Consider the following 20,712-nt stretch of genomic DNA (forward strand, 5'->3'; position numbering starts at 1 on the left):
GTCATCATCAAATTTATTATGTGACCTAATAAAACTACCATATATAGTATTGCAAGATTAATCCTGAGTGGTTTCTTCTTCTCATTGATTGTCATACTCAAAAAAAACGAAAATCCGGATTAACCCAAAAAATAACATAGATAGTGATTCAGGATTTTAACAATTAAATGGGATTTTTGTTTAGATTCAATGACAACAATTTTGTTACTGTTTTATAAATTTTCATTTATTAATTTCAATTCGAATCTTTTGTATGCGATTTGTGGTTATTTATTTAGTTTTTCGATTCATTTATTTGATTTTCGTTTCTTACTATTGCTTACACCAGAAGCTGATAATGATAATTGTCGATTAGAAATACTTCGTTTTGATTTTTTGTTCAATGTTTTTCGTTTCTTTGATGATGATTTTATCACTGATGATGATGATGATGATGATGGTGATCGTCGACGATTTGGATTCGCCTGAATATTCTGTATACGAATTGAACCTGAACGGCTTTTTCCCATCACCTTATTACTACTATAAATTGATTCTATTTGAATTGAATTTTGTTCTCTATAACAATAATAATAAAAAGCGAATAGACAAATTGCTGTGATAATTGCAGCCAACATGATGTTTGCTATAGTTTTTTTTCAAAATTCACCATGGTAAAGCGCCATAAAGGTAGTAAATTAGATTAAATCGGAATGAAATTATTCAAATGAAAGAGAAAAAAAACTCACATTTCGAAACGATTGACGACGGTACCACTGTTGTTGAATGTGTTGTTGTAATAGATGACATAGTATTAGTTTGTGTTTCGGTTACAACTGACGATGATGATGTTTGACTGTTTGATTCTGTTGTCACAATCGTTGTAATTATTGTTGGTGATCCAATACAATTGAAAAATGATTGATATGAATGATTTTGAAATGGATATGATTCTTCTGGACTATCATAAACATCTTCATTAAATGAATAGATTGATTCCTTTGTAAATAGATAGAAACGACCATTAGCAACAAAACCTTTCATTACAGACCATTCGACAGGTTTACTACAACTTTTCCATATTGAAGTTATTGGTATACGAATTTGTTTAGTATCCTTATCATCAAAACAAATTGAACGAAATTCACCTAGTCTAATACGAGTTTTATCCTGTATTGCAGAATCCGATGTATTGTATGAAGCTATCTGTAATGATGGATTATCATCACTTTTATTTCTTATCGTATAAAAATGTCCTGGTCTTGTACTGGATATGGTCACTTCTTTAAAACGATTAGCCAAACGCCAGCCAACAATTATTCGTGAATGAGTAAGATCATAGCATAGACCAAATGATGGATATAAAAGTTTCGATGTAAGAAAACAAAACCAATCAGTATAACTATCAATTAATGTTATAGAATTGTAAACATAATGTTGAATATCTTGCCATTCTTTACTATTATAAAGTTTTGGATAAATATTCAATAATGGTGATGATTTTTTATGTAAATATAATGTATTTATAGCCACATTCATTGAATCACGTTTGATTGCATAAACATTATAATCTTTGGTCACCAATAACATATGAATACGTGTCATTCCAATGGTTAAAATATTTAAATCATCACTGCCATCATAGCCAGCCAATGTTTTCATACAAATCTCCTGTTTTCATTTAAAAATCAAAAAAAAATGATAAATTTTTTAAGCATATGAAAAAAAACAACTTACATCCGTATCCTGTGCCAATACGTTGATCAAAAGCTGATCGATGACCAATGTTATTATTAGCATAATCATTTTGATTTCAGAATATGAAATCATAATCTAAAAGTAACACGAGATGAAATTCAAACTCGTTTTTTTTATGGCCAGAATTTGCAATGCAGATTTTCATTTTTGTTTTTTTTTTTTTAAATATATGTCCACACAATAACAACACAAGAATAGATCATTATTTCATTAAAAATTTTTTTTTTTTGTTAAAAATTAATTTGATTATTTTCAAATCAATGTGTTTTCGATATAAAATGATGAATGAATAATGTTTTCATTTAATTTTTGACCATACTTTTGACTTTTGACATTTGACATTTTATTGTCGATTTGCTGACACTGCTATTATTCTTGTAACTTGGTTCAGATAAAAATGGTGCCGTTGAATTGGTGCTTAATTTTGAAAGCATTTTTTGTTTCGGAATTATCGATGATTTTGAATTAATCATTGATTTTGTTGAATCTTTACAAACAAAAATGGATCTTGATCGATTACTTGAACTTTTTGGTTGTTTAGATTTAATAGTAGTAATAGAAGCAACGTTATTTTTATCAATTCCTTTTATGCTGCTACTTTTAATTTTTTTCTTATTTGTTGTTGATACATCTGATGCAAGAAATTCTTCAGCAATAGATCCACTTTCAGCTATTTTTGATTGATAAAAACGACTTCGTGTTCGTATTTGATTTGATTCATCAATTTTTCGTTTAACAAATATTATGCAACATAAAACTAATATTAAAATGATTAGTAGAAATACAACCACTGCTATGATCCAATACAGTACTATTTTCAGGTAAATAAAATAGAATTAGAATCAATCAATTAATTAATTTGATGAACATCAGTCATATTATATTATCAATACTTACAATCATGTGACATTGGATCAGGAAAAATTGTACCCTGGCAAAGAAAAAATGATTCAAATGTTTGAATTTTCACTATATACGATTGTGGTAATCTTTTATCAGATTTAGATTTAAGTAAAATTTCATCAAATGAATAGACATACGAATCTTTGCCAAATAGATAGAATTTACCATAAACATTAAGTCCTTTGAGTATGAGCCAATTGACCGGTGTTTTACATGTTTTTTCATCTATATGAATTTTTTGTTTACTATCATCATCATAACAAAGTGAATGAAAACCATTGATTAACACATGATCAGTAGTTTTTTCTAATGATTTATCATCATTACATTTATAAGTTGCCAACTGTAACACATATTTATTATTAGATTTTTCATAAAAACGACGAATTATGTGAAAATGACATGGTTCAAGTGTCGATATGAATATATCATCATAAAACATGGTTCTAAATTTCCAACCGAATATTACACGTTTAGTTTTTATACCATAATAAATTGGAACGATACTAGTTTGTAGACCTGTCTGTATATTTAAACAAAGCCAATCATCTTTCGAATCAATAATTGTAAATATATTCGTTGCAACTGATTTGATGTAAAAGAATCGTAAATCATTGAATAATACGGGATATTTGTATGCAATATTTATTGGTGAATTTTTCAGATATAATTGATTTTTGTTCAATAATGTTGAATTCATCGGTAATTGATAGACAAAATGATCTTTTGTAATCATTATAAAATCGATACGAGTAACACCAATGGACCACATATTCAATTGGCTATGATTAAAACGTAAACCTTCACATATAGGCTAATTTATTTGGAAAAAAAACAATGAATGAATTTTGAATTGAATGAATCATGTATGTGTGTGTGTGTGAAATACTTACATCTTTTGATTGGACAAACCAATCATTTCTATTTAGAATCAATGATAAAATTGAAAAAATTTCAATAATCATTAAATATTTCATAGTGAACATCGGTTTCAATAATATTGAACTAAAAAAAAAACAAGAAAAAAAATGTTCATTAAACTTTATTTATTGATTGATTCTACTTATATGATTTCAATTGGAATTTTTTTTTTAAATTAATAATTAAAAATTGGAATTGTATATTTAATTTAATATTTTTTCATCCATTGACAATGTGTTCGAATGTTTTTCATTTTTTTTTTCGTCAATAATTTTGGTCAAAAATAACCGAATGCTGATGATATTGTTGGTAACATTAATTTCACAAGTATCCATGGATAGTTGAGGCTGTTGATTCTGTAGTTGTTGTTGTTGGGTTTGGAGTTGTATTCTCTCTAGTCAAATCTTCGGCTTCTTCTAACCATGGCTTGAATTCAACAATAACATATTCGATTTCCCATTTAATACGTTCAACACGATGTTGATTATGATGGTGTCTTTGTAATTGTTCTACCAAATAAATCAATTCTCGTACATAATGTTCGATTTCGTCTCGTAAACGTTCATGAGGAAGCAGTTTTATAACATGTTCACCACGTTGGATATATCGATTTGCTTCATCGATCAGTTTCTTAGTTGGACTTTGGGTAGTCGGTTCCGTAGTTGTGGTTGTCGGTTCCGTGGTTGTGGTTGTTGGTTCTGTAGTTGTGGTTGTTGGTTCCGTGGTTGTGGTTGTTGGTTCTGTAGTTGTCGTTGTGGTTGTCGGTTCCTTGGTTGTTGGTTCCGTGGTTGTGGTTGTTGGCTCGGGAGTTGTGGTTGTAGTTGTCGGTTCCGTGGTTGTGGTTGTTGGTTCTGTGGTTGTGGTTGTCGGTTCCGTGGTTGTGGTTGTTGGTTCTGTGGTTGTGGTTGTCGATTCCGTAGTTGTGGTTGTTGGTTCCGTAGTTGTTGTGGTTGTTGGTTCCGTAGTTGTTGTGGTTGTTGGTTCCGTAGTTGTTGTGGTTGTTGGTTCGGTGGTTGTGGTTGTTGGTTCTGTGGTTGTGGTTGTCGGTTCCGTAGTTGTGGTTGTTGGTTCCGAAGTTGTTGTGGTTGTTGGTTCCGTGGTTGTTGTGGTTGTTGGTTCCGTGGTTGTGGTTGTCGGTTCCGTAGTTGTGGTTGTTGGTTCCGTAGTTGTTGTGGTTGTTGGTTCCGTGGTTGTGGTTGTCGGTTCTGTGGTTGTGGTTGTTGGTTCCGTGGTTGTGGTTGACAAATATCTGATAATTTCATCAGCTAAGTTCAAAAATGACTTAAACTTTTTGGACATTGTAGACAATTCCAATTCTAAATCGGCGATTTCGACTGGATCATTTGCATGTTCTAACTTATTTTTGTAATCCTTCATTATTGCCAGTTTTTCTGTGATTTCAACTTTCAAATCTGAATCGGGCAATTTTTTCAATACATCCTCGGCTTTTATAATAAGCTCTTCAGCTTCTTTCAAAACATCATCTCGATTTTCACGTTTGAATCGTGGATTTGCATCAACTGTTTTCAGAATAAATTTTTCAAAAAAAAAATCAGTCGTAAAACTCTTGAATATCTTGAATGAAAACTACCTACCGTAAATACTGAGCCAATTCAATGTTAGAATCAACAGTAATGTCGCGGTTAATTTCATGATTCTGGTCTGTTTGGTTCGTTTATTTCAAAAATCCAAAAAAAATCCACAACAATTGTAATGACAACAATTTTAAATTTGAAAGAAATTTTAATCACAATTTATAGCTAAGTAAACCAAGTCTAATCAATTTCTTTCGATCAATTGATTATATTCTTTTGAAATCCTTGTCTATTTCTATTAATCGATCGATAATCAAGGATGTATGGCTATTGATAATGAGAAGTGTATCATCAATTGTTTATTGTGATTATTCAATCAGGAAAATAGAGTTAAATAAATCGTTAAATCAAATCTATCTTATTGTTTTAAGGAATATGATGACTCTATAGACTGTATTTATTGAAATTTTAATATGAAAATGGGAAAATCAATATCGAGAACAAATTTCAAAAAGTTGTTTGATTTATTTTGTTGTCGGTTTGATAGTTGTCGTTGTCGGATTAGGGGTTGTATTTTCTTTGGTCAAATCTTCGGCTTCCTCTAACCATGGCTTGAATTCGTTAATATTACGTTCAATTTCCCGTGCAAGATATATAACGTGTTCTTGATTATGATGGTGTGTTACTAATTGTTTTTCTAAATAACTCAATCTTCGTACATAATGCTCGATTTCGTGTCGCAAATGTCCATGAGGTAGTTTTCCTAAAACATGTTCACCACGTTTGATATAATGATTCATTTCAATGATCAATTGCTTTAATGGATTTAAGGTAGTCGGTTTTGTTGTTGTGGTTGTTAGTTTCGTAGTTTTTGTTGCTGGTTTAGGAGTTGATGTTGTCGGTTCCGGTGTTTGGGTTGTCGGTTCAGGAGTTGTGGTTGTCGGTTCCGTTATTGTGATAATTTCATTAGCTTCGTCCAATAATGATTGGAAATGTTCGAACATTGTCAACAATTCCAATTCAAAATGGGTGATTTTGATTGGATTTTTTGCATTTTCTAATTCATGTTTGTATTGCTTCATGTTTGTCAGCTTTTCTGCGATTTCATTTTTCAAATCTGAATCGGGCAGCTTTTCCAATACATCCTTGGCTCTTTTAATAAGCTCTTCAGTTTGTTTCAAAACATCATCCCGATTATCACGTTTGAATCGTGGATTTGAATCAACTATTTGCAAAATAAATTGTCCAAAAAAAAATCAGTCGTGAAACTCGCACATGATGAATGACTTGAATGAAAACTACCTACCGAAAATACTTGCCCAACACAATGTTAGAATCAACAATAATGTTGCGGTGAATTTCATGTTGTCGGCCTGTTTTGTGTGTTTATTTCAAAAATCAAAAGAATTAATAGCAAAGAAGAACAAATCTAATCAATTTCTTTCGATCGATTGATTTTATATTCTTTTGAAATACTTGTCGATTTCTATTAATCAATTGATAATCAAGGATGTCTTGTTATTGATGTTTTTATTGCGATTATTCAATCAGGAAAATGGAATTAAATAAACTCAAATCAATATTACTCAATAAATGAAATGAAAATCATCATCATCAATGATTTATAGATACTTGAAACATATATGTTACCTTTGGAATTAAGCCCAACCAAATCAGAGTGATTTCTCAAAATCAATAAGGTCAGATTAATTAAATGGAATTGACAATACACAATTGGACAGTGTTGTCATCTGATAATAACAACAAATACATCATTATCAGCGTTGATACTTTTTTTTTGCAATGCCAATATGTTTGAGTAATATCGATTCACGAGTTGGGGTAATCGATCCAGGAGGTGAAGCTGTTGATTTTGATAATTAGCTTGAATTTGATAATAATAGTACGTTCGATTTCTCATTCAATATTGTTCATTATTGATTGGATTTCCGTAATTGTTATTTCTAAATGAATCAACATTCGCTAACATGATGTGCGATTTTTTTTTTGGGTGAAATTTTCAATGATCATTGAATATTTTATAGTAAACATCGGGTTTTCGATTATACTAGAATGAAAAAAACAAGAAAAAAAATGTTCAATAAACTTGTTTTTATTGATTGAATCTACTTATTTGATTTCAATTGGAATTTTTGTTCTTCAAATTAATAATTAAAAATTTAGAATTATATATATTTCAATTCAATATTTTTCCATTCATTGACATTGTGTTCGAATGTTTTACATTTATTTTTGGTATTTTTTTTGTCAATAATTTTGGCCAAAAACTACCAAATGTTGATGATCTTGTTGTGGGCATCAATTTTGGCAAAGAACCACCAAATGTTGATGATCTTGTTGTTGGCACTAATTTTGGCAAAAGACCACCAAATGTTGATGATCTTGTTGTTGGCACCAATTTTGGTAAAGAACCATCAAATGTTGATGGTCTTGTTGGTTGCATTAATTTTACACGTATCCATGGATAGAATTTTCGTTTTTTTCGAGAAAATTCCGAATCTAATGGATAAGTAGCAGCAGTATTACTAGTTGTTGTTGATGTATTAATACTAGTAGTAGTCGTATCTGTATGTTTATTCAGTATTGATGATTCATTTTTACTTTGTTCAACATCCGATGTATCAATAGATTTGCTTCGTTTATGATGTTTCTTTGGATCCAATGCTGAACGTATTGTTTTTGAATGATGACGACGAAAAATTGAATAATTTTCAATTCGAATATATAAAAGACAGCATAATATCAAGAACAATGTAAGCAAAATAGCCAAAATTATCATTAAAATTTTACTATGTTTTCCTAATATTTCAATGTAAATACCAAAAAAAAAATGTAAGGATTTTTTGTTTTTGTTTTTGTTTTTTTTTGTCGATCCTTTACTCACCTGTCAAACTATCCGGTATCGATCCAGGACATACGAAAAATGATGAATATTTTCGTTGAATAACTGATACAGTGATGTTTTTTGTATAAAAATCTTCATTGAAAATATGTACATTATTCATATCGAATAAATAAAAACGACCATCAGCCACAAAACCTTTCATTATTGGCCATTTTACTGGATAATTTTTACAGTTTTCATCATATTCATTTTGGATACTGATTTCTTTTTCTTGTCCATCAGTATAACAAATTGTTCGAAATTGATTAACTATATTAATGGAATCAGTTATAAATTTTTGACATTTATAAGTGGCAATTTCCAATCCATTTGTTATCGATGAATAACTTAATGCATAGTAACTACAAGATTTATTCGTTGATATAAGTACTTCACGTTTATTACCAGTGAATATAAAACCAGGTTTAACATCATGATTATTTAGATCATAAGAAATGCCCTTTTCGACTGTTATACGAAACCATGTGGTCAAACAAAGCCAATCGGTTTCATCATCAATCACGATGAATGCATTGAATATATTTTTTCGTATTTTTTCAAATTGTTCCGATTCAAAAAGAGCCGGATATTTTGTGGACATTGGTGTCGGTTCAGCATTTAAATATAATTGATCAATACTTGAATCAAGTGAATCTATGGATAATTCATATACAAAATAATTTTCCGTTATAAGTAATAGATTTTTTCTGGTTAAACCAACGGCCAAAATATTGGATTTATTATCATGTTGTTGGCCCTTTAAACTATGAGCTAATGAATGGCATAGTTGATTTGATTCAGTTTTATTGTTAATCATATATATTGAATCAATAGATAGAATTGTCCAAAAATACCACCACCACCACCATAAGCAACGGAAATTTAAATTTTGGATCATCATTTTCAAAATTTTAACACACTAAAACACACAATAATAACACATACACATTTATACAACAAAAACTTGGACTTTTAAAAGAACACCAAATAATTGATTAAATCAAACGACAGAATGAATTTGGAATTTTTAATTTTAATTCAATAAAAATTTGAATCATGTACCATGTCATTTGATGAAGATTGTTGTGCCAATGACGTGAACGTTGATTGTTGTTTCATCACAGTAGGTTTAGTCGATGATGATGATGGTGATGATAAAGCGGATTTTTTTCGTTCATTTACCAAACTTATTTTTGGTGCAACAGTAGAAGATTTGGACATAATTTCAGTCAATACTTTTGGTCTATGTTGAACAGTTGATGATTGAAAAAAATTACTACGTATTGATTTATCATAAATCGATGATTGGATTTTCGATAATTTTTTTTCCTTTGATGGTGGTGGTGTTTTACTGAAATTCAAAAATAGCAATAGAATAAGTGACATTAACAATATTAATATTAATACGAAAATAAGCCAAACATATCTTGATGGTATCATTTTAGAAATTGAATTCAAATGATCTGGACACCAGAAAAAAGTTCCATATGATTTCTTTGATAATGGATATGGTTTATAATTATCAAAAATGGCAATCTCATTGAAAATATAAACAGAATCATTTGAGAATAGATAGAATTTAGAATCGATAATAAAACCTTTTAATATTGGTAAATCGATTGGCTGCATATTTTTCGAAAAACAATCATCATTCATAACAATGATTGTTGTATGGATTGAAAATTTTTCAAACCAACATAGATTTTTATAAGGAAATAAATGTTTGATTCCAGAATTCTTTGTTACAGATTCACCATTCAATTGTAATTTAGTCATCTGTAGATAATTTGTATCCGGTTTTTTACGAATTGAATATAAAGATTTTGGTTCTTTTGTTGATATTAATATCTCATTCGATGAACCAGTATAATCCCAGCCAGAATGTATATTGCCAGTATTAAAATTGTAATTAATACCTGATCCTGAACCATCATCATTACTTTTATCATAAATGAAACAAAACCATGAACCATCATTATCGACAATAATAACTGCATCATGATATGAATTGATATTTTTTTGAAATAAATCATTATTCCATAATTTTGGATATTTATTCGACATAGCTATCGGTTTGGCTTGTATATAAAGCATATCAATAGTACTATTCATTTGTTGTAAATTAACCTCATATACATAATAATCAGTGGTCAATAGTATAAGTTTTGTTTGTGTTATACCAACAGTCATTATATGAAATTGTTGATTTGTATTATTCACTGTTTTACAAATATCTGATGATGATTCATAACTATCCACTAAATTGATTGCCATCAATGTTTGTAGTGTCCACGTTAACCAACAAATCATTATGAGAAGAAAAAATTGTTCAAATTTCATCGTTCAAATGAATTTAAAAAATTCAAAAAATTCATATAGTCATCATGTGATTATTTTATATGAAAAAAAAGTCAAAGTATTTTATTTATTAAATTTTTAAATTTAAATTTAACAAAAAAAAAATTCTCTGCATATTCTGTATTGTTCCATTGAACATAGCAGCATATTTTTTTTTATTTAAAAAATAAAATTGTGACAATTGACTCTGACTAGAATTTTCATTCATTCATTCATTCATTGTTGTTGTTGTTGTTGTTGTTTACAAATCAATGGCATTAATCGATTCCATAATAATTATACCAAAAATGACAAACATGATACGACATGATAAGATATAAATTCTTTTTCGTCGATTTCCAATTTCCAATGTTGATTTCGTTGCCATTGATATATGATGACCATTGGTTTTTACCAATCCTTCCGAATCATCATTATTATTATTATTATCAAGATTCAACAATTCAGGCAAAAGGCTTGTTAATGCAATATAAAGAAAACCACCAGATGTAAGCGGTAAAATCCATAATGTTAAACTAAGTGAACCGGAATTTGTTTGCGATTGTTGTTCACAATATAGTACACATATGCTACCAATTATGGTGAATATCGATATGGATAATTGTGCACGAAATGCTCGCCAACAAGTGAAACCAGAACGTATGAGTATAACAAAATCGACAATTTCATGTGGCATTTCATGTAAAGCAATCGCTATGGTTGTCATAATGCCCATTTTGTAGCTAACCAAAAATGATGCAGCCACTGACATTCCATGGGTAAAATTATCGAATCCATTGGCCAATAGATTTAGATAACCGGTAGCGTTTGGAGTATTATTGTTTAATGGTTGCAATGATGATTCTATGATAAATTAATGATTATTATTTGAACTTTTTCAATAGTAAATTTTTAATCTTACCATTTTGAGCATCTTTTGAACATTTTTGGTGACGATTTCGTAAATTTTTCGACTGACAATTTGCATTCTGTTGTTTGTGATTGGTGGTTATTTTATTGCTGTGAATTTTTTCATTAATCATCTTTTCATTATTAATATTTTTTGAAAATTTATTGCTTTTATCACTATCCATAATCATAATCAATCCGATAAATGTTTCGGTGGTTGCAAAAACAATAACACCTATCAATATCCATACACCAAGAAAATGTTGTGTATGTTGTGGTGTATAACCAGCCATAATTAATTGTCCACATGCTTCAGGTAAGATATGTAGAAAAACATCAGCAATCAAAGCACCGACTGCGAATGCTAAAATTAATTTTAAAAATTCACTTTGTTCAGGATCAAATTCATGTTGATTACGTAGATTAAATGATGAACGTTTTTGTAAAAAACGTAAAAATATCAACAACATTAACATTGATGAAAATGATATTACACAACAGGATGTAATGGTGACCAAATATAATTGAAACATTGTCGTATCATCAGTAATCTTTTCATTAACATTATGATTATTCGATATGATTGTATCATTAGATTTTAATATGGAATCTAAAGCAGCCGATGATGATGATGATGACCACCTGTTGGACACATCGTACCATAATGATTGATTCGATTGATGAATATTGTTGACCATTATTATTATTTTCTGATTAATTTGGTGGGATCACTATATAAAAGGATGAAAATCTTATTATTATCACTTTGGTTTATGATCACAATTTCATTGATATATCTCTATAGAGAGAGAGAAAAAAAAATTCGAATATCGATTCTCTATGATACTTAAAACTCGACGATATCGAATGACGAATATAATTGGATATGTAGAAATCAATCAAATTATTATGATGATGATGAGTATTATTTTTATTTCAACTGGTGGTTGTGTATCAACAACAACCGTTTTTCATTTGTTCATTAATTTTTTTTTCGGGATGACCATTTGAATATATTTGAACACTGTGCACAGCATCTATTATATTGTTATCAATCAAAGAGAAGAAAAGAAAAAAATGTCATACATTTTATCAATTCAAAAAAAAAAAATGCAGAAAAATGAAATTTACATTCGGATCATTAACTCATCATCAATCAATCAATCAATGATTATTCGTGTATATTGTTGTTGATGAACAAGATTAAAGACGAAAAATATATAAAACAAAAAAAAAAAGATAAAACCAAATGTATATTGATTATCGATTGATTTTTGGCTATCGATTGTTGGAAAAAAAACTGCCAATACAGACACATACACACTTTTACATTTCTCTCTTTTTTTTCTTCTATCGTATCGTATCGTATTATTTGTCCAACACTCAAACATATATTCAAGGAAAGATTGACAAGTTTCTTTTCAACATATGTTCATCATCATGTATGTGAACCTAAAAATAATCAATTTCATTGAATCGAGATTTCTGTTTTAATTAATCTTTTTTTTAAAGAGAATAGAGACGAAAAGCAAAATTTCATTCATTCATCATAGATAAGAGAGATAAATATTAAAAAAAAGAGAGAAAGAGAATGAAAACAAATCCATGTTATACACAAAATCGAATGTGTATTATTTTATATCAATCAATGAACATGCATGCATGCATGCATCAAATATCAAATATGTAAAAAAAAGCTGACTATTTTGAAAATGTTGAACAATTCAACTTACCATCATCATTTATATCAATTATGTAGCGTAAGTCATATTTTTTGGTTTTAGGAAAAAGAAAAAAAAATTTATCACTATATTATAATTTGTTCAAGAAACATCGATATATATAGACCATCATCATCATCAATTGATTTATTATTCTCTTCCATTAATATTTGAACGATTATTATTATGACCTTAATGAATAAACATCAACAGCAGCAGCAGCAGCAGGAAATGTCAAATCAATATTGGCTTCGATAAATTATTGTTGATCATTTATTATTATTATTGAATATATAAAACGATCAGCATCAAATTGTTCACTATATATAGTGATCACCACTGTTGCTTTTCTGAGTTAGAAATAATAAGAAGAAGAATTAAAACATAGTTTGATTTGATTTGATTTGATGTTTATCATCATCATTGTGTCAAAATTACAAACAACAACAACAAAATAGCTTTTTTTTCTTTTTGTTCGAGCTTGTATACAGTGGAATAGTTGTACACACTATAACATAATATGGTTTTTCTTTGACGTTGTAATTTTTAAGATATGAAATTCAACAAACAAAAAAACCTAACCCTTCATGATGTTAGATTTTCTTATATTTTTATAAATGATGAATGAATGATGATTATGATGATAATTTACATGGATGGATTTTTATATATTTTTTTCCCATAAACACATCACGTAACGTTCTATATGGATATGATGTTTCGAATTTGAGTTTGTTTGTTTGTTGATGCGGCCCAATTTTTTTTTAAATCCATGGATTTTTATCATGTGTGTGTGTGTGTTTGTTCAATTATTAAATTAACACATGTCATCAAATCATTCATCAATTGGCCTGTCATTTATTGATTGATTTTTTAACAAAAAACAACGAAAAAAAAATCAATTTTAAATTGATCAACTTTGTGAATTAAAAAAAAAGAGGTAGAGATATATTGAAGTTGTATAAAAATCTAGGATGCTAGCAGTAGCAAAAGCTAAAAAAAAATAGCTCACACACACACAAATATCCGTCGTCTAACCAGATATAGTAGTAGTAGCATATATAGATGCAAATAACGGGATTGTCCGAAAAGAAACAAAAAAAAAACAAACAAACACAATACGCCCGTATACAAGTAAATGCTGCAGCATTTGTAAAAATTCTGGATGAAAAAAAAAATTATTATTCTACCATCGAAACGCATCTTTTTATCATCATCAACAACAACAACAATATCAATATATCAAAAATACACATACATGTAACGTAAGTTTTAATTCGGTCACCAGAATTCATTTTTTTTTCTGGTTTCAAGAGTCGGCGTATCATTCTCATTGCAGCTGAAAACAGCTTATTATATTTATCAAGATTTATCCAACATTCGTGTTATTTTTGTTGGTTTTTTTTAAAAAAAAATTTTTTTTTTTCGTTTTAGTTTCAATCATTAGTGTAGGAAAAAAAAAATCCTTCATCTCATCGTTTTCGTTTTTTTTTCAATTATCACGTATATGAACCAACAAATGGTAAGATATATATATTCCATTGGATTCTTAATGATTTTTTTTTCTTCTCCTGAAGAATAGGTTACAATTAAATCATGATAAATATTGCCACAAGTTTTCAAGAATGAAAATGATATATTAGATGTATAGAAATATCTAATCAGTTTACATTTTGTCTATCTTTGTGTGTGTGTGTGTGTGTATAACGAAGATGACGCCTTATTTTGATAGTCTGCTTTTGTTTGTTTTTTTCTTTTTTTGAACTGATACAATAATCTGATTTCTGATAATTTTTTTCCCCCATTATTAATTAATATATTTGAATTTCTAACTTTAATTGTAAATCTTTTTTTTTCTCAGTGATTTAGAAAAGAAAATTCTGAAATGATCATCGGATTATTTTCACTATCGTCGTTATTATTATTAAAATCATCATGTCTTTGCCAACAAAAAAAATTTCTACTATCACCAATGATGATGATCATAAGATTGATGATAATATTGATCAACAGAAACAATTAATAGAAATTGTAAACAAGAATGAAAACGAAAAGGAATCTGTGATAGAAACCGTAAACACTTCCATTGATAAAACTTTATTGCCGGATAATGATGAATCGTTGTGTACGGACACTGTGGCTTCCAACAATCCAACAACAGCATTTAATATAATTGATGATTTGGAAACTTCATTAGTCAACAATTTTACGGTGGCTGATGTACCTAAAACAGCCTCAACTTCTGAAATTTCATCCACTAATAATAATAACAACAACAACAACAATAATAATAATCCTGTCGATTCCAATGATTCGAATTCTATTTCAACACAGGTAAAAATGAAAAAAAAATCAATGAATCATGATTCAAATTAATTAAATTTTCGTTTTGAAAAAAAGGAATCGAATATTGAATCATCTGATCCTAATGAAGATCATTTAAAACCAGAATTGTCGACAAGTACTACTGGACTGGATCCTATTGCCAACGAGTCAACAATTTCAACAACACAAACTAATTCTGTCAGCAATCTAAGTTCACAAGAATATCATCTTAAATGGATTAAATGGAAAGTAGGAAACAGTGGTTCTAATGGAAGTAACAATAATAATAATAATAATAATAATGGAAATGGAAATGGAAATAATAGTCAACCACAACAGCAACCCCAAAAAGTGCCAATTGTAACACAAAATTCCAATGGTTCATGTCCATTATTGGCCATAATCAATGTATTGTTATTGAGAAAAAATATAACATTTCCACCAATCATCGAAATTGTTACAGCATCGCAATTAATGGATTATCTTTGTGATTGTATACTAACCTATGTTCCTAAGGTATTTTTTTTTATCATCCATGAATTTTCAATATTCAAATTTTTCTGTTTTCATCTATTTATTTTTTGTTTTTTTTCCAAAGAATCTACCTGAACAAGACAAATTAAATTATGAACAAAATCTTCAAGATGCAATGTCTATTATGCCAAGATTACAAACTGGTTTGGATGTAAACGTTAAATTTACCGGGTAATTTTTGAATCCATTTTTAATCCATTCCGTTGATAATGTGTGTGTGTGTGTATGTGTATTTTCTCGATGAATTTTAGGATAATGGATTTTGAATATACACCTGAATGTATAATATTTGATTTGTTACGCATTCCATTATATCATGGTTGGCTAGTCGATCCTCAACAGCGTGAAATAAGTCGTGTAATCAATAATCAATCCTATAATCAATTAGTTGATCGAATAATCGGTTCAAAAACAACCAATTCAAATGATAATGAAAGTGAGTAATGTATAAATAATTCATATGAATTTCTTATAAATTTTCAATTTTAAAATTAGTGTTTTTAGCCGAAGAATTTCTTAATCAAACAGCATCGCAATTGACCAATTATGGCCTTTCTCAGTTAATACGACACATAAAAGATGAGGAAATATCAATTTTATTTCGCAATAATCATTTTATTACTATGTATAGACATAAGGTTTGAATTTTTTTTTGGCTTTCTATTGATAAATCTCATTTTAATAGCAATGTATATACTAGGGTAAACTTTATCAATTGGTAACCGATCAAGGATTTTTGACTGAACCAAATGTTGTTTGGGAATCATTGAATAATATTGAAGGTGATGATTATTTTGTTGATGCTGATTTTCAGTTAGTGCCACCTAAACCATTGACAATACCCATGCCTTTGTCATCTTCATCAACAATGACAACTCAGCTGCCAAATTTAAACATACAGCAACAGATTGATCAGGAGTAAGTTCAAAAAAAATTATCATTTCTCATAGATTTATATTCATTTGTCTAATCCATAGCTATCTGATTGCATTGAGCTTGGAACAAGAACAAAATTTCGAGGATCAACAACAACAACAACGAAACGTAAAATCACGAAATTTTGCAGACAATAATAATTTGAATAAAACATCAATTATTGACGATAATCAAAAAACATTGTTGAGCGATGAAGAATTGGCTAGGAAATTACAAGCAGAAGAAGACCAGTACTATGAACAACAACAATTACGTCAACAGCCCAAAAAATTGCCAACGACCCACGAAAACAAAACCTATGCATCTGTTGTTTCATCATCACAACAACAACAACAACAGCATACAATGAAGACTACGAAAGATTCGAAAAGTGGTAATTGTCTACCTAATCATTATCAAATTTCTAGCAGTAGCGACATAGCTACTTGTAATACGAATGCCATAACCACTTCATCATGCCATCATCCACAGTCATCAACAACAAAATCGTCATCTACAATACCATTATCTGGACATTATCAACAACAACATCCACGAACTTCAACATCATCTTCGTCAACTTCCAGTCATCATCACCAACATAAACAACAACAACAACAGCATACAAATCCATCACATTATCAACGTTCAACATCAACGGAGCAGAGTGCGTCCACACCGGTCACACCTACAACAACCACAAGTAGAACCATACCGGATGATCGTCATAGTGTATCATCAAGGCGTTCACAGAATAAAAATGTATGATTTTTAAATGAATTTAGTATAAAAATTATGAAAAATTTATTTATTTTATCTTTATTTTTTTTAGTGCACGATATCATAGTCACCAATCATCGTTTACATGAGCCATTATAAGTTTGTTTGTTCGCCCAATGAGTGCCTCCTCCTGAGTCGTGGTTTTATTTTTTTTTTCTTGTTGCTCATGTTATCATCATCATGTTCCATATATAGCTTCTTCTTCAATCTTTGATCATATTCTGTGAGATTCATTTTTATTATGCTGGAATTTTCATTGAAAACCATGGAACATTTTATAATGCAGTCAAACGCGTGTGGAAATCAAAAGCGAAAATGTGATTTTTTTTTTGTTTCTTCCTTCATTGTCTTCAACATTGATCCAATTTTCCTGGTAAACTTTCATCTATTCATACATTTTTTTTTTTGATTCTAAGATTTTTTTCTTTCTTCAGAATCTATGTTTTTTAATAATATACAAATGTCAAAATCTTATGTAGACACTTACACACATACACAAACACACACACACACACACAAAATTGTTACAACAAATCATGAGAATATTTTCAACGGACAGATGGAAAATGGTTGGCCATTAGATGGCCTGTTTTGGTTGGCATATTTCGTTACTTTAATAATTTTTTTTTCTTCATCTTCATCTTAATTCATTTTTTTCACATTTATAACGTGTATCTTTAAAAGATTGATTCGTTGAATTATTTTTTGTTTGTTTGTTTGTTTGCTTGTTTGTTTGTCATCAACAACTTTTTGTCGTATTGTTTTTTTTCACTTTATTTATCTTGTGAATTATAAAAATTAGATGTATGTTGGTGAATGATGAATTCCAATTATTATCATTATAAAATTGGAATTGTTATCTCTAAAACAAATGTCATCATTTTATTATGATTAAAAATATCGAATCAATTTGAAATTTTATTTTTTTTTCATTCGACCACTTTAAGTCATTATAGTTGTTTTGTTTGAGTGTAAATAGCTGATAGTCGATGAATGTATCAACAATTTTTTATAGAATTGTTGTTGTTGTTGTTGTTGTAAATGATTATAATTGATGCATCATTTTAGCTGTGATTTATTCGAATCATATTTTGTACATTGTTTTTTCAGGAAAATATTTATTTAAAATTGTGATAAATATATTTAATTTTCCAATTATTATATAGTGTGAAAAAATGAACGCATTAATCGTACCAGCAGCCATTAGTGGATTCTGGTTCATTATCGGTTTCATTGTACCGTTATTCATTCCACGTGGTCCAAACAAAGGGTATGACTATCGATAATCATTATCAATTATCATTGACTAATTTAATTTTTAAATAAATTAAAATTCATTCAATATGCTGATTTACATGATGAAAAACAAAAATGGGCGTTTTCACAATTTTTCATCGATTTTGGATGGCTATAAAAAAAATCTTATGTTTACCGTTTTCAGTATAACTATCACATGCTTGATGATAACTGCCGTCTGTTGCTGGGTTCTGTAAGTATCATTTTCGAACCAACCAAAAAAAAAAAAAAAAAAATTCACTTAAAAATTCTCTTCAAATTAAACATTCATTTGCTCGACACTAAAAATTCATTCCATTTTTCATTCATTCATGTCACGCCTAAAATCTGATCATTTTATGTAGTCAAGTCAAGACAAAAAAAAAATCCGATGCTTATTTCAATGGTTGCCCATTTTTTTTTCTTCGGAATATAAATTATCAAGTCTTTGTGACGAAAATTGCCGAAAAAAAACTTATTCATTCCAATTTTTCATTCAAAAAAAAAAAAAAAAATGGGTTCGACCATTTCATTTCATTTTGCATGAGCATAGTATTTGTCACACTCTATAAATCTCGGCTATAGCTATATATCGGATTTGTTTTTTTTATTATTTCATTTCATTTTAATTAAATTATTGAATCAGCAAAAGGGTTGGTAGGGAGAAAATGACCCAGTTTTCTTTCTTTTTATTTAAGTTGATATTATCCCAGGGATTTAAATCATCCAAGAATGAATTCATTTAGATTTATCCACTCAAATTCAATTTTCATTTTAAATTTCGATTTTTGGATTGATTCGTTTATAACGAAAAAAAAAAATTTTTTTTCACTCGTTGAATGAAATTCATGGTGAAGTTTACAACAATTAGTATCGATTTTTTTTTGCATATATTCCCACCAATGACTAGTTTGACATTTCCCCCTCCTCCCCCAAAAAAAAAAATTTTTTCATTTTCATTCGACTAAAACGAAAAAACAAAAATTCTTTTTTTTTTTTGCTTCTCTTTTTTATTCATTTGTTTTTTCCTTTTTACAGATGGATAACGACCTATATCGCTCAACTGAATCCATTATTTGGTCCACAGGTTAAAAGTACTACATTAACTTTGATGCGTGAATGGGGATTCTGATCATCATCATTATTATCATCAAAAATCAGTCATATATCATCAAATAGAAATATGAATATGTTGAAGAAGAAGAAAAGAAAATTTCATTATCATCACCCTCATTTCATTGTTACCGCTCAACCATTCATTTATTCTGTTTCCAATCATCATCATCACCACCACCATTTACTTTAATCTAATCAAGAGAATTTTCGTTTTCGTTTTTTTTTCTTTACATTAGAATCGAATAAATTTTGATAAATTCATTCATTGTAATGATTTTTTTATTATTATTATTATTCCAGAAAATCTTTTTTTTTTGTTTTTTTTTATTATTCACACGATATTCAGTCGAGAATAAAATTTATTCTGCTTTTAGTTTTTTTTAGCGACAAACAAATTGGTGATTCTGTTGAATTTTGCTTTCTTTTTCAATTCTGAATTTTCCATATTTTCCAAGTTTCGAAAAAAATTATAATTTATTCGGACACGGTCCAATAAGAATCGGTGTATTCCAACAGTTCTTGTGTTCCAAATTGACACTTTTTTTTTGGTTTATCATTTCGTCATATTCCATCTATACAAAATTTTTTTTCCAAAAAAAAAAAAATTAGAAAATTGTTGAAAAAAACATGGTGTTTTTCTCCTCCCATTCACTGACTATTCTTCCCAGCAACACCCACACACACAAGAATATTTTAATATTCACCTGAATTCTTTAGATATCGGCCTAAAGGCTAGCTTTGTTTGCTTCCCGGTGAATTTATTTTCTCTTTTTTTTCCATTTTGATTCCATTCTGGCCA

General features: G+C 29.0%; 6 protein-coding genes across 20 annotated transcripts; 2 read left to right on the plus strand and 4 right to left on the minus strand.

Moving 5' to 3' along the window:
* Window positions 1–3,671, minus strand: LOC124496012 (uncharacterized). Of its 2 annotated transcripts, XM_075733507.1 has the most exons (5): window positions 2,806–2,880; window positions 2,635–2,726; window positions 1,717–2,548; window positions 729–1,650; window positions 1–625 (listed from the first exon to the last, which is right to left on the minus strand). In XM_075733507.1, exons 3-5 carry the CDS (start codon window positions 1,807–1,809, stop codon window positions 288–290), a joined length of 1,353 nt encoding a protein of 450 aa, XP_075589622.1. In that variant the 5' UTR covers window positions 1,810–2,548; window positions 2,635–2,726; window positions 2,806–2,880; the 3' UTR covers window positions 1–287. The 2 variants fall into 2 exon arrangements, with proteins under 2 accessions (XP_075589622.1, XP_046915426.2); XM_047059470.2 differs by lacking the exons at window positions 1–625; window positions 729–1,650 and adding an exon at window positions 3,534–3,671 and having other exon boundaries at window positions 1,724–2,548; window positions 2,635–3,454.
* LOC124496015 (uncharacterized) lies at window positions 3,670–6,603 on the minus strand. 2 transcript variants are annotated; one of them, XM_075733514.1, is made up of 2 exons: window positions 6,403–6,603; window positions 3,670–5,081 (listed from the first exon to the last, which is right to left on the minus strand). In XM_075733514.1, the coding sequence occupies exons 1-2, from the start codon at window positions 6,458–6,460 to the stop codon at window positions 3,883–3,885; spliced, it is 1,257 nt and encodes a 418-aa protein (XP_075589629.1). In that variant the 5' UTR covers window positions 6,461–6,603; the 3' UTR covers window positions 3,670–3,882. The 2 variants fall into 2 exon arrangements, with proteins under 2 accessions (XP_075589629.1, XP_075589630.1); XM_075733515.1 differs by lacking the exon at window positions 6,403–6,603 and adding an exon at window positions 5,157–5,617.
* LOC124496016 (uncharacterized) lies at window positions 6,472–8,954 on the minus strand. Of its 2 annotated transcripts, XR_012832385.1 has the most exons (4): window positions 8,002–8,954; window positions 7,227–7,916; window positions 6,747–7,164; window positions 6,472–6,610 (listed from the first exon to the last, which is right to left on the minus strand). XR_012832385.1 is itself a non-coding variant. In XM_075733506.1 (3 exons), the coding sequence occupies exons 1-3, from the start codon at window positions 8,900–8,902 to the stop codon at window positions 7,117–7,119; spliced, it is 1,524 nt and encodes a 507-aa protein (XP_075589621.1). In that variant the 5' UTR covers window positions 8,903–8,954; the 3' UTR covers window positions 6,767–7,116. The 2 variants fall into 2 exon arrangements, 1 of the variants encoding a protein (XP_075589621.1); XM_075733506.1 differs by lacking the exon at window positions 6,472–6,610 and having other exon boundaries at window positions 6,767–7,164; window positions 7,342–7,916.
* Window positions 7,852–18,438, plus strand: LOC124495552 (uncharacterized). 7 transcript variants are annotated; one of them, XM_075733498.1, is made up of 11 exons: window positions 14,089–14,233; window positions 14,403–14,490; window positions 14,551–14,655; window positions 14,830–15,302; window positions 15,369–15,809; window positions 15,892–15,998; window positions 16,079–16,263; window positions 16,323–16,465; window positions 16,528–16,745; window positions 16,805–17,504; window positions 17,575–18,438. In XM_075733498.1, the coding sequence occupies exons 4-11, from the start codon at window positions 14,904–14,906 to the stop codon at window positions 17,587–17,589; spliced, it is 2,208 nt and encodes a 735-aa protein (XP_075589613.1). In that variant the 5' UTR covers window positions 14,089–14,233; window positions 14,403–14,490; window positions 14,551–14,655; window positions 14,830–14,903; the 3' UTR covers window positions 17,590–18,438. The 7 variants fall into 7 exon arrangements, with proteins under 7 accessions (XP_075589616.1, XP_075589617.1, XP_046914908.2 ...); XM_075733499.1 differs by having other exon boundaries at window positions 14,098–14,233; window positions 14,551–14,613; XM_075733502.1 differs by lacking the exons at window positions 14,403–14,490; window positions 14,551–14,655 and having other exon boundaries at window positions 14,085–14,233; window positions 15,369–15,555; window positions 15,646–15,809.
* On the minus strand, window positions 10,392–13,657 carry LOC124496014 (zinc transporter ZIP13). Of its 5 annotated transcripts, none has more exons than XM_075733511.1 (4): window positions 12,981–13,641; window positions 12,095–12,284; window positions 11,261–11,978; window positions 10,392–11,202 (listed from the first exon to the last, which is right to left on the minus strand). In XM_075733511.1, exons 3-4 carry the CDS (start codon window positions 11,943–11,945, stop codon window positions 10,601–10,603), a joined length of 1,287 nt encoding a protein of 428 aa, XP_075589626.1. In that variant the 5' UTR covers window positions 11,946–11,978; window positions 12,095–12,284; window positions 12,981–13,641; the 3' UTR covers window positions 10,392–10,600. The 5 variants fall into 5 exon arrangements, with proteins under 5 accessions (XP_075589626.1, XP_075589627.1, XP_075589625.1 ...); XM_075733512.1 differs by lacking the exon at window positions 12,981–13,641 and adding an exon at window positions 12,379–12,603; XM_075733510.1 differs by having other exon boundaries at window positions 11,261–12,284; window positions 13,551–13,657.
* Window positions 18,439–18,476: 38 nt separating the features above from the next.
* LOC124495553 (V-type proton ATPase subunit e 1-like) lies at window positions 18,477–20,217 on the plus strand. Of its 2 annotated transcripts, XM_075733517.1 has the most exons (4): window positions 18,513–18,630; window positions 18,687–18,792; window positions 18,964–19,011; window positions 19,836–20,217. In XM_075733517.1, the coding sequence occupies exons 2-4, from the start codon at window positions 18,698–18,700 to the stop codon at window positions 19,927–19,929; spliced, it is 237 nt and encodes a 78-aa protein (XP_075589632.1). In that variant the 5' UTR covers window positions 18,513–18,630; window positions 18,687–18,697; the 3' UTR covers window positions 19,930–20,217. The 2 variants fall into 2 exon arrangements, with proteins under 2 accessions (XP_075589631.1, XP_075589632.1); XM_075733516.1 differs by having other exon boundaries at window positions 18,477–18,792.
* Window positions 20,218–20,712: the final 495 nt, after the last annotated feature.

This window comes from Dermatophagoides farinae, chromosome 8, assembly GCF_024713945.1.
Source record: "Dermatophagoides farinae isolate YC_2012a chromosome 8, ASM2471394v1, whole genome shotgun sequence".
Taxonomy (NCBI): domain Eukaryota; kingdom Metazoa; phylum Arthropoda; class Arachnida; order Sarcoptiformes; family Pyroglyphidae; genus Dermatophagoides; species Dermatophagoides farinae.

Coding starts and splice junctions, on each gene's coding strand:
- LOC124496014 (XM_075733510.1), bottom strand. CDS start 11,945: ATGGTCAACAATATTCATCAATCGAATCAATCATTATGGTACGATGTG. Junction 11,203..11,260: donor TTCAAAAGATGCTCAAAATG/GTAAGATTAAAA, acceptor AATTTATCATAG/AATCATCATTGCAACCATTA.
- LOC124496015 (XM_075733514.1), bottom strand. CDS start 6,460: ATGAAATTCACCGCAACATTATTGTTGATTCTAACATTGTGTTGGGCA. Junction 5,082..6,402: donor GTGTTGGGCAAGTATTTTCG/GTAGGTAGTTTT, acceptor TTCTGAAAACAG/TTGATGCAAATCCACGATTC.
- LOC124496012 (XM_047059470.2), bottom strand. CDS start 3,626: ATGTTCACTATGAAATATTTAATGATTATTGAAATTTTTTCAATTTTA. Junction 3,455..3,533: donor GGTTTGTCCAATCAAAAGAT/GTAAGTATTTCA, acceptor CAAATAAATTAG/CCTATATGTGAAGGTTTACG. Junction 2,549..2,634: donor TGATCCAATGTCACATGATT/GTAAGTATTGAT, acceptor ACCTGAAAATAG/TACTGTATTGGATCATAGCA.
- LOC124495552 (XM_075733501.1), top strand. CDS start 14,904: ATGTCTTTGCCAACAAAAAAAATTTCTACTATCACCAATGATGATGAT. Junction 15,303..15,368: donor CGAATTCTATTTCAACACAG/GTAAAAATGAAA, acceptor TTTGAAAAAAAG/GAATCGAATATTGAATCATC. Junction 15,810..15,891: donor TACTAACCTATGTTCCTAAG/GTATTTTTTTTT, acceptor TTTTTTCCAAAG/AATCTACCTGAACAAGACAA.
- LOC124496016 (XM_075733506.1), bottom strand. CDS start 8,902: ATGATGATCCAAAATTTAAATTTCCGTTGCTTATGGTGGTGGTGGTGG. Junction 7,917..8,001: donor GATACCGGATAGTTTGACAG/GTGAGTAAAGGA, acceptor TTGAAATATTAG/GAAAACATAGTAAAATTTTA. Junction 7,165..7,341: donor AAAAAATACCAAAAATAAAT/GTAAAACATTCG, acceptor TTTTCATTCTAG/TATAATCGAAAACCCGATGT.
- LOC124495553 (XM_075733516.1), top strand. CDS start 18,698: ATGAACGCATTAATCGTACCAGCAGCCATTAGTGGATTCTGGTTCATT. Junction 18,793..18,963: donor CCACGTGGTCCAAACAAAGG/GTATGACTATCG, acceptor TACCGTTTTCAG/TATAACTATCACATGCTTGA. Junction 19,012..19,835: donor GCCGTCTGTTGCTGGGTTCT/GTAAGTATCATT, acceptor TCCTTTTTACAG/ATGGATAACGACCTATATCG.